At 34.8% G+C, this 12413-nt stretch overlaps 1 protein-coding gene across 5 annotated transcripts in view; it reads left to right on the top strand.

The window, feature by feature from the left end:
* The window catches only part of FRYL (FRY like transcription coactivator), a 226676-nt gene that overhangs the window by 142152 nt on the left and 72111 nt on the right, over positions 1-12413 (top strand). For all 5 annotated transcript variants that reach the window (XM_032497154.1, XM_006185951.3, XM_032497176.1 and 2 more), the window contains 8 exons: positions 527-634; positions 3642-3879; positions 4782-4967; positions 5425-5511; positions 6934-7202; positions 9465-9660; positions 10292-10416; positions 11949-12006. In XM_032497154.1, the coding sequence (XP_032353045.1) occupies positions 527-634; positions 3642-3879; positions 4782-4967; positions 5425-5511; positions 6934-7202; positions 9465-9660; positions 10292-10416; positions 11949-12006 (1267 nt within the window). The remainder of the gene's footprint in view (positions 1-526; positions 635-3641; positions 3880-4781; positions 4968-5424; positions 5512-6933; positions 7203-9464; positions 9661-10291; positions 10417-11948; positions 12007-12413) is intronic.

Genomic DNA, 12413 nt, shown 5'->3' with positions numbered 1-12413 from the left:
GGGAACAAGCAAAACCAACTGTGGTATATGAAAATGTCTGTTTTCTAAGACTCTTGTTAGTATATGATATTAAATGAAAGAAAATTTTTTGTTAATTTTATAGGCCTCCCCAAATAACTAATACTTGGTTATTTAATAATGTCAATATTATTTATTATTTTCAATAATTAAATATTATCAATGGTTAAATATTTTAAATTATGTATATTTCATTTTATTTGAAACAATTATAAATAATTTACTTAAATAATGTTTATTAGTTAGGTGGTTGTTATGCTTGTTTTCTAACTACAGAGAACCTTTACTGCTTGCTAGCTGTGTTTTTTTCCTGAATCATCTGCATATTCTTTTCTCCATTTATAAACTGATAATTATTTACTGGATTTGTATGTGCTCTTTTTATATTAAATATGTTAACTTTGGGTGATGGACTCCTATTTTCTGTAATAATTTTTCCAAGTTTGCTTTTATCGTCTGATGTATGTAATATACTTCTTCTTAAGTCCTCTTGTGATCTGTTTTTCAGAGGGGAAAGAAAACCCAAAATTGATTTGTTCAGAACTTGTATTGCTGCTATTCCAAGGTTGATTCCTGATGGTATGAGCAGAACTGACCTCATTGAACTGTTAGCAAGGTAAATGAGAATTACTGTTTGCTACATTAATTTTTATCTCTTTCAGTCTCTTTAAATTTCTAATCCACCCTTGTTACCACTATCACTAAAAAAGTAGTAACAAAGACATTTTAATCCTTTATTTGATTACTGTCTGAACTCCCATTTTGTCTTTTATGTTTTGTTAAACACATTCTCCCCACTCATGTTTTAACTTTTAAAGTTCTTCTCGATTTCCCTACAAATCCTATTTTTAAATTCCTTGCCTTTCCATCTAGTAATATTTCTTGGACTTAATATAACACATTATCCCTTAACCTATGGCAATATTAGTGTCTGATGACACCCACTAGGCAGTTAATCATAGTGTTAACTCCTACAGTCATTTCTTTCGCACCTAAAGTGGTGACCAGGTCCCATTTTCACTTTTTTCTCTTATTGCAGAGCCCGTAATGTTCAGATTTTTCTCTTTTTCCTCTGTTAGGCTCTAAAATGAATCAATAACATGACAACCAAACTTAAGTACTAGCTCCCAAAGGTAATTCTAAGTTGAGACAATGGCCTTTTGAAAAACTGCTTTTTTGATATGGTTGGCGATTCTCTTTAGAGAGGGGGTCGGCAAACTTTTTTTTTAAGGACCAGCTAGTAAATATTTTCAGATTTGTGAGCCATGTGGTCTGTGTCACAACTGCTCATCTCTGCCACTGTAGGGCACACGCAGCCAAGGCAACGGATGAAGAAGTGGGAATGACTGTTCCCATAGGCTCCCGGCTGGACTTGGCCCTTGAGCCCTAGTTTGCTGGCCCCCTGCCCTAAATGGAAAACCAAGTACAGAGACCATCACAGAGCAGTAATACTTGACCATATTGAAAGATGTTTACTGGTTGCTGGTCACTCATCACTCAGTCCTACGTTCATGATGAGTAAACAGTCATTAGATCATTCTAGCAACCCTTTCTACCTCCTTGAAAACCGCTAGCGTCTCACACACCCTCACACTACCAAGCCTCAACTGTTGCAGGTTGCAGTGAAAGACTGAATGGTATTGGTCTCTTTTAGGATTGTGAGAAGAAGAGGGTTATTTTGAAACTTTGCACCATGAGATAAAGTCATCCCTTCCCAGTCTGTCTCTTGCTGTGAATTAGATTGCACAGTTACAAAGTTCTGTCAGCACTAGGCAGGAAAAAGAAACTTAATTTTTTATAAAGCTGTTCCTTGGGAAAGCCATTAAAAACTCTCTCATTCAATTCTGCTCTATGTCCTCCCACCTCAGTTTAATTCACCTACATCTCTGTGGATGGCGGCCCATACCCACTATCCAAATGAAATTGCATCTACAAGGGGCAGGGATAGGGGAGCCTAGTAAAGGAGCAAACATCTGAACAGTGTTGACAATTTGCTTTGCTATTTACTTTGCTTCTTTCCCCTGTAATGTTCACTTACTAATTAATTTATTTCAGCAGAAAGAAAGATTCTAAAGTCTGCTTATTTTGTCCCCTACTCCTAGCATTTGGAATTGTAATGTCTACATCTTATTTACTTAGAAATAAAGCAAGCAAACAAAGCAAAGATACACTGTAAATCTGCAGACCTGTCTGCTGTCTCTGAGGAAGGTTAATTAGTTCCCCTGCCTTAAATTAGCCAGGCCACATCATTCTCTTCGTGCACGTATCCCCCAAGTCACACAGATAGATGTAAATCCATGGGTTTAAGGGATGTTGAAATAACCTTTAACGTCAGCAGCATGGAGTCAGTCAAGCTTCTTCTGCACAGTATCTCCTTTGGTGCCACCATCAGGGACAGAATACTGGGCTAGAGACCCCTGATCTGACCCCGTGGGTGTTTCTGATGTGCTGTTGCAGCTGCTGTTGCAGCTGCTGCTGCTTCATGGCTTACTCCCAAGTCTGTCGAGCTGTAATACATTTTCTTCTCAGTCTCACTGTCAGTTGAAGGTTGGCTTAGTGACGACCAGAACTGAGTTCAGCAGGGTAAAGACTGTGATACCTCCTTTCACCCAAATCACACAGCTTTCCTCCTCTGTCACTGAGGACAATTCCATCTTACCAGCTGCCCAAGCGTGTATTTATGGCATATTTTTAATATTACCTACTTATCTTTATTCATTCAGGCTGTTTCTATCTCTGACACACACGTCTTGATGGTCAATCACAGAAATAATCCTGTTCAGCCCCAAACAAAAACTCTTATTAATAGAACTTTGTACCTTCACTACTGCAGCCATCTTTCATGATTTCCTTATTTATCATTCATTGCTTTAAGTTCTGTCAAAATTCTTTAACTAATACTACATTCATGTCCTCATATAGTTTTGATATCTTTAAACGGTAATTATATACAGCCTCTCCTATGATTTATTTGGACTTAAACTCTCTTTTAAGGCCTTATGTGTTAGTTTGACACTTTTTTTCTAGACACACCTCATTTATGAAGTTATTCCTAAATTTAATCTAATTCTCGCTTTCAAGAATTATTTCTGTTAAACTGATTCCATCTTGATTCGTTGTGTTTCTTTCTTCACAGTCGTCTTATGTGTAACTGTAACCTCAGCAGCATGAAAGGAATGATAGAGCTAAATCATGTCCTTTCCCATGATAGCAAAGGACTAAATAAACATGAGATAGTGCTAAGGTGTTACGTGATTGGACATAGGTTTTGATTGATTGTAGAATAACACATGGCATTTTAAAAATTAAAGAATTTTTTTAAATGTAATTCTGATGTCAATCTATGTTTTCTTAAGTACAGCATTTGAATTACGATCAAACTTATTCTGAATTGTAGTAAAAATACCAACTGATGTTAATAGATTGATATGTGAATTTAAACAAGCGAACATAGACCAGCATAAGGATGAATATAGCACAAAAAGTGAACCTTGGTTCCTGTCTTCATATTTCCTACAAACCAATTGAGAGGAAGTATTTTTTAAGTTCTGAGTTTTAAGTTTTAGATGATAAAACCGTTTGGCAGGTTTTGAGGTTTGCTAATGGAATTTTGTTCTTGGTAGGCTCACAGTTCATATGGATGAAGAACTGCGTGCTCTGGCTTTCAACACTCTGCAGGCACTAATGCTTGATTTTCCAGATTGGCGGGAGGATGTTCTTTCAGGATTTGTTTATTTTATTGTTCGCGAAGTGACTGATGTCCATCCCACCCTTCTTGATAATGCTGTAAAGATGTTGGTACAGTTAATAAATCAGTGGAAACAAGCAACTCAAATGCACAACAAAAACCAGGACTCGCAGGTACCAAATGCTCTTCTAGTGTCCCTCTGTTTGTGGTCAGTGGTAAGTGACCAATAATGATGTCAAGATGTATTGACTTTCTCAAGAGCTTAAAGTTTTATTAGTTTTACTCCTTTTCAAAGTGTTCATAATCCCTCAGACTGAACTTTCCTATAGTCTGTATGCTAAAGATATAACATTTGTGTGTCTAACCTTTTCAACCTTCTTCTTTTGGTAGTAGTTTTGAATGACCACAGAAAATACAGGCAATTCTAGCTAACATTTAAGTTGTTTCCAATATATTTAAAGCTGATAAAATAAAAAAAAATTTTTTTGGTAGATTTCCATAGAGTTATTTGATTGTTTTATTAAAGGGACCGGTCCCTGTTTCACATGAACAGTATGTGTGCTTCTTAACAATAAAAGGTGCTCAAGTGATTAATGTATGATAATATGTAAGTCATAGAGCCTTGGAATATTAGAGCTGCATTATCTAAGCCAACCCAGCTTCTCAACCTTTAATGAGCCTACAAATCCCCAGAAGACCTGAGAATCTCTCTTTTTAACAAGCTGCTGGGTGATGCCGTGCTGCTGGACCACACTTTGTGTACAAAGGATACAATCCAGTCCCCTCATTTTCCACATAGAAATGTTAGACCAGTAGTGATTAAATGTCAGCTCTAAGGCTTTTACAAAGTAGCCAGAGAATGATAGAACTTAGGTACAGATTTCATGTTTAGACTGCCAATTAAGTGCATTTTTCACTATGTAACTACATTTTTATAAATTAAACATTACTTAAATTGCTTGAGCTGAGGCAGACGTGTAGCCATAATGTTTATGATTTGCTTACACTTGATTAATTGTTTTACTGGAATGTCTGTACACACACATATTTTTTAAACGTCTGTTTACTTTTCAAGCATGGTGTGGTTAATGGAGCTTCTCATCCCCCTCCTCTGGAAAGGAGCCCGTATTCCAGTGTATTCCATGTGGTCGAAGGGTTTGCACTTGTCACGCTCTGCAGCAGCCGACCTGCCACAAGGAGATTGGCCGTCAGTGTACTTAGAGAAATACGGGCTTTATTTGCACTTTTGGAAATACCTAAGGTAAGATTTAGGTATTTCATTCAGCTGTCTAATGAAAGTATTTAAAAAACATCCTTCTGACCATCCTTATTCTATCTCTGTCTTCACCATGCAGGTGTAACTCACTTTATCACAAGATCTTTTTGACAGGGTCTAAAGCTTACCCTCGATTTCATTTGTAATAAATAGTGCTAAAGTGAGTTTTTAATGCTTACTTAGATTTGGCTGGTTTTCTTAAACATTCCTAATTTTTTTTGATGTGTTATGTCTTTTTTTTTTTAATTGAAGTATAGTTGATTTACAATGTTGTGTTTAGTTTCTGGTGTACATCATAGTGATTCAGTCATACACATATATATATTCACATATTCTTTTTCAAATTTTTTTTCACTATACATTATTACAAGTTACCGAATATAGTTCTCTGTGCTATACAGTAGGATCTTGTTGTTTATCTGTTGTCATGTCTTTATTTTAGGGTGATGATGAATTAGCCATAGATGTGATGGACAGGCTGAGCCCATCCATTCTTGAGAGCTTCATCCACCTCACAGGGGCCGATCAGGTAACTGTAATGATTTCATTCTATTCATACTCGTTTTAAAACTTAAGACATACATGAATTTCTTTTACAAATATCGTGTAGTAGAAAGTATTTTTGAAAATGGTAAAGTGCTTTAAAAATAAAAAAATACATTTTAAAAAGTGGTATACATAACCATTCTATGCTATGGTTAGTACTCTTCCCCACAGAAATAAAAATATATTATCTTTAAAATTCTGATCTTTCCAATTGAAGAAGTTTCTCTTAAATCTGATATTGCCATTGACCACTGTTTGCTATTTATTATGGCATATAATATTTTTGACCTACCTATATACGCTGGTTAAAAGGAAAAAATGGAAAAAATGCTTTTCTTGAAATTCAAAGCAAAAAATTGCACTTGCATCTTCAATAAGTGTATGTATTTGCTTTGTTTATGCCTGAGTCATTAAAATGAAGAAGAACACTTTGTCAGCACATATATTACTAGGAAAGTTTACGCAAACTTTCTTAGTTTGGTTTGGGGGAAGAAAGGTCATATACGAAGATTTCACAACTGACGAAGAGCAACTATCAAATTTTACTACTTGAAATTGCTGTCTTCCTATTTTGGAATAGCTGGAGAAGAGATTTCTGTGCTTTCCATGTGACACTTGGCTTTTACAACTCACAAGTTATGTGTACCCAAGAGAGATAGTAATAAAATCTTATAAACTTAAGAGGTGGTTATAAATCTGTGCAATTTAAAAAATTCTGTTTGATTATTGACCATGAATTAGCCAATAAGAGAGAAATGGACGACTCTCTTCTGGTGTCTAAAGCAGTGCCTGACTCATCATGGGTGTTTTATAAATATCTGTGGAATAAGCAAGTGAACTGGGCCTCTGTTCAGTTTGACTCCATTTTTTGTTGTTGTTTTGTTGTCGTTGTTGTTTGAAGCATAAATAATTTGCTCTGAAGGTGAGTCTTTGTCTCTTCAGTATAGGAGCCTAGAATATGATTGAGCAAATATCTGAGAATAGGTACCTCTGGAGAGGAGCCCATTCTCCAGTCTGTTCCACTTGCCCATGTAGAGGGCATGTCAGCACGAAAGTTAACGGTTCGCTTTTGAATTCTCTAGTAGCTTTAGTGCACCCGTGAAAGTTGCACAGTTGTGTATGAATTACATAAGGAGTTGTTCTTAACCTTTTTGGCTTATAGATCTTTTTGAGACTGATAAAAACCATAGACTCTCTCTGCCAAAAATTGCGTGTACACATGTGCCCAGAAAACCTGATATGCAATTTCCAGAATTCTCTCCTCCCTTAAATGCACCCTGGACCTCATGTCACCCCCTGGAAACTACCAGTAGGCCACTCATAGTTTAAAGCAATTCATGTGGCAAAACTTTGAAAGTTGTTGAAATGTGCAATAATCAGTTTTTCTTTTTTTTCCTCTGCATAGACTACTTTGCTGTATTGCCCTAGCTCGATAGACTTACAGACATTAGCAGAATGGAACTCTTCTCCCATTAGCCACCAGTTTGATGTGATCAGTCCGTCACACATATGGATATTTGCACATGTGACACAAGGCCAAGACCCATGGATTATAAGTCTCTCCAGTTTTCTAAAGCAAGAAAACCTTCCAAAACACTGCCCTACTGCTGTGAGCTATGCTTGGATGTTTGCATACACAAGACTTCAGTTGCTATCCCCACAAGTTGATATAAAGTAAGTTATTTTCCTAGCGTACATCTTAAAATGTATAGACTGTCAGCCTTCATAATATATGCATTTGAAAAGTCCTGCAAATTGGAAATCCCAGAAATAACAAGCCATACGGTACTGGTGTGTTAAGGAGGGGGACGAAAGTTGTAAAGGATATAGACTTAAAATCCTTTCATTCTTTTCGTATAATTTGGTCTCACCAAATTGTAATTGTTAATTTACTTCATAACGCACTGCTCAGTACGTGGTTTGTGTTTAATGAATCTGTATTGAATGAAAGAATTAATGAGGAAAGGGTCTGATAATAAACACTGATGTGGACATAGATTAGTTTGTAGATAAAGGGTGAGAAGTAAAGGGAAACCAAGCTCACTGACCTTACTTTGCCTGACAATGTTGAAAGGAAGGCCATCTGCTGATAGGGATGAGTGATAATGGCATTGAACTGTGGTTCTGAGGATAAAGGTAAAGCAGTAGAGTCACTGATGATGTGATGGAGAGTTGCTTTATAAACTGCAGTTTTGTCTGGCTCTTAATTTTAGAAGAGAGTTTGTGAACCTGAGTTTGAGTTGCTGATTTCACCTTATCCAACATGCCACTGATCAGATTACATGGAATGAGCCCTCTTAACATCTAACTTGCCCGTATAAACCCAACACCTGGATAAACATAACACCTTGGGCTCTCGTTAGAGGCTCCACAAGCCTGGCTCCTCCAGTCTGTACTTTTTCCCTTACTTTCTAGTCAATGCTATCTGTGTACTCTGTATTGGGACCAAAATGCATGTCTCAAAGTTCACTAAATGTGGTCTGCAGTGTCCCTTCCATGAGCTTTTGTTCACATGGACCTAGAATACCTTTTGTTTTCTCTGTCCTCTGCATGCCCATATCTGACACATCACAAATTCCACCTTATTTTTAAAGCCTTCTTTTATATCTCCAACCCAGAATTCCTTCTTTTGGATTTGAATATATATATATAATTTGTTTTTGTTTTTGCTGTTTATATATATGTTAATTATAAAGCTACATGGAATCTCAGGTTTTGTATATCGGATGCTATTTATTTAAGTGATGATTGACACTTGCCACCTTGCACAACGTTTATGAACTTATTTAGTCTCCCTTAATTACCATATTTAAAATTATAGGCCCCTCTCCTACTATCATGCCTTGTATCCCTTCTGTGCTCTATTTTTCTTCATCAAACTTAGTACCATCTAACATTGTTTTATTTCTATACTGTATATCTCCCCCAGCACATAGGATGGCAGTGATTTTTTCTTTTACAGGTTTTTTTGTGTTTGTTTTTTACTGCTGTCACAGTAGTTTTGAATATACTAAGAAACTGTTGATGGATTAATGAAGTGATATATATTATTAATCCTAATATGTTATAAATCTATTGAAGGCAAAGACTGTAATTTAGTCTTCTTCCTAATTTTGTTTTGCTCTCATTCCTTGATCCCAGTGGAATTTTGGTGTTTGGAAAGATTTGTGGAATTGTTCCAAAATACTTTATTGGTCTAATCTTTCAAGACAGAAATTTGACAGAAGCCTTAAAATTGTAGATTTTTTTTAACTCTGCAATTCCATTTTCAGAAATTTACCCAAGAAAATAATCAAACTTTTATTATAATTAAGCACATATTGAAATGTATAGTGTTGTGTGTAATAGGGGAAATTTTTAATTAACTAAAATATCCAACAGTGAAAGTTAGACTGTGTAAATCATGATAATCTTTATCATATAGCATACAGTCATCAAAATGATGTCATGGAGTATATAATTTACATGGAAGATGTTTAAAATATATATTAAGTATAAAAAGCAGGTACAAAATAAACCGTATTTTATTTTTATAAGTTAAAAGATCTATATTCATGCCTTTATATACATGTATTTGAATTGAAGATGTGTAGAAGAATATACAGTGCTTATTTTGGTGTAGGATGAAAGGTGATTTTCATTTTGTCTTCACTTTTTTTCCCTACACTGAGTGTTTATAATATGTAATAAAATATGGCCTGATAAAATATTAACTGTGGTCCCAGAAGTAATAATGTTAAAATGACCCTGTAATATATTATAATTTTCAGTGTAATATTTTATTTGTTATATCTTATTCCACAAAGATTTAGCAGTAGTAATAAATACTTTATGCTAGCCATCTCTTCTAAATTGATAGAAATTTAGCATTAGTTAAAAAAAAAACTTTTCAAAACATGTTGTATTGTTTGCCTGTTTTTCTTCTTCTTTGTTTAGTAGCCCCATCAATGCTAAGAAAGTAAGTACCACCACAAGCAGTGACTCGTACGTGGGCCTGTGGAGGAACTACCTGCTTCTCTGCTGCAGTGCAGCCACATCCACGGCATCCTCAACATCTGCAGGTTCTGTGAGGTGCTCTCCTCCCGAGACGCTGGCGTCCACCCCCGACAGTGGCTACAGCATCGATTCTAAAGTAAGTTTTCCAGACCTGCCACTGAATCTGAAGAGCAGCATGAAAGTACTGTTTAAAATTTCTTCTTCAGGACAATAAAGTAGTTTGACTGAAAAGTGTATTAGTTACTCAGACCAGTACTAAAAATAGTTCAAGAAATCCCATTGCTATTTTTAGGGATTCTTAGTTATAATCAAAAATATATAAAGTTTTTCTTCTAGAATTTCCCTAAATTATGTAGTGGTACAAATAACTTGATAAGATCAGTCATATATTCTTCATGGCACGACACCCAGTATCATCAGGTGGTTGAAGGAAACTGACAAAGCTTAACACCTACGTGTCTAACTTTAACACTGATGACTCTTTTAGAAGCAATTTTTTTTACTCATTTTTATGGATCAAAAGAAATGGGCTGTTGGAGAGAGTCTGCCTAGTATATTATGATGAGTATCAGTAAGAAATAAAGAGACCCATAGATCCCATTTCTGTTAACAAACTTGCAGTGAGCCATTGGGTGAATTTTGAAGCTCCCTTCATTCTAAAATGTCATCTATCCATTATTCTTGACCAAATATTGTTGAAATGTCAGATTATTTAGTTGGAGGTATTATCATTAGTGGCTGCTATAAATACAATATTTTTTTTCCAGATTATTGGCATCCCATCCCCTTCATCCTTGTTTAAGCACATAGTTCCAATGATGCGCTCTGAGAGCATGGAAATCACAGAATCCCTTGTTCTAGGTCTTGGCAGGACCAACCCAGGAGCTTTTAGGTAATTACCTTTATATGTTTTCTCTAGGCACTAAAATTAAATGTGTTTACTTGGAGAGAAACTGAGGTAGAGTATTTGTTTTTGTTTGTTTGTTTGTTTTTTGAGGGAGGGGTAATTGAGTATTTATTATCAGGATAGTTGCATGTCAATCCTGACATTTACTGGTTAACTAGTCATGTAACATTTAACAAGTCATTTAATTTATTTGAGCCTTTATGTTCTCATTTTGATTGAGTAAATAAGATTTACCTTATTTTCTTCAAATAATGATTATGAAAATCAAATATATATTATATATAAATATGTTCTAGAAAATATGAAATGCCATGTAAAGCTTTAATATTTTCTTACCTGACTTATTTATATAGTGATTTTATTAATTTATTATCTTGATCTATTGCTTAAAACTATAGTTTTCTTCTCCTCCTTGTTCAAGAGAATGCCTATTCTTAAAAGAATTATTTATGTACATACTTTATATCATTCTTGATGTTTTTGATAGTCATAAAGCAAATTCTTCACTTTTGCCTGAGAATCTGCTTTGTTACTGTTTGCTGGACCCTGAATTTATTCTTTTGAGGCTGTCCTCTATTGATATGAGATGATGTTCGATGTTTTGTCTCTAAGATACTGTGTACAACAGAGAACAGCTTATTAAATTGTAGTACATGTGTAGGTATGGAATAGCATTCATTATAAAGGAAGTTTTGGAAGATTATTTTATGACAAATAAATACCGTAGTGTGCTAAGAGAAAAAAATGGGATATAAAAGTGATCTCAATTTCTTAAAAAACAAATCCCCATAAATGGAAACAATTCTGAGGTAGATACTTTAAATGTCTGCAGTAGTTTCTATAAATGATGTTGTGGATAGACTTTATTTTCTTCTTTTTTCTTATATTTTCCCATCTTCTACAATGAGTACATTTGAATTTAAAATCAGAATAAAAGCAAAAAAAAGAGATTATTTTCATGAAGTTCATATCCTTTGACCATTAATTTCATTTATAAAAAGGGATAGTCAGAAATGAGGTCAAAGATTAATGTACGAGGATATTCACTGGGTAGCATTTATGATAAAAAAATTAAAATTTAATGAATCAATAATAACTAAAAATTGTTAGGAAAATTTTCATGTCCAGCCCAATACTAGAGTATTATGAATTAATTAATGACATGTGAAAGTGATTATGCTAGTGTTAAAAAAAAAAAGGATGCTATCTTATATATGTTAGGGTTTCAACTATGTAAAATATATGTAGGCTGCAAAATGATTGATCAGAAATCTTGATAGTATTTATCTCTACAAATTAAAATAAGTGGCCTACACCATTTTTTCTGTCTTTCAAATGTTCTACAGAGTGCATGTGTCATTTCACAACCAAAACAAAGTGATACAAATTGTGTTTGAAAAGTAGGATTAAGGTTAACACTTGTCAGTTTACATCATGTTAATATTTATATATTTCCCCATGTCGGATTATATCTGTTTAGCTATTCATTAAAAGAGTGTATATAATGTTTCTTCTAGGGAACTAATAGAGGAATTACATCCCATAATTAAAGAAGCCCTTGAAAGAAGGCCAGAGGTAAGCTGTGTAGTTTTCTATCATTAAATATTTATTTGGCAAACACTTAAAATTGGCTTCTATATTCTATATAGTATAACTAAAAGTTAGACATCCAGAGGTAAATAGTAAATAAGTCTAGTGCAGTTTTCAGCATTTTTAAAATATGTAGACCTCTTTTTCCCCCCACAAGAGGTCTCACAGAAACTCATTCTGTAATACAGATGTTAAATTGCTATATCTGCAGTGAGGAAGGTCAGAGCCCAGATGGGGTCAGCTAACCTTCTCTGTCAGTAATCAGATAGTATTTCCAGCATTGCAGACCATCCTGTCTCTGTTGCAACTACTCAGTTTTGCTGCATAGACAGCTAAACAAGGGGGTGTGGCTACATTCCAACAAAACTCTTATTTACAGTTTCAGGGAGCCA

The sequence above is a fragment of the Camelus ferus genome, chromosome 2 (assembly GCF_009834535.1).
Source record: "Camelus ferus isolate YT-003-E chromosome 2, BCGSAC_Cfer_1.0, whole genome shotgun sequence".
NCBI lineage: Eukaryota > Metazoa > Chordata > Mammalia > Artiodactyla > Camelidae > Camelus > Camelus ferus.
This window is presented reverse-complemented; position numbering and strand designations above follow the sequence as displayed.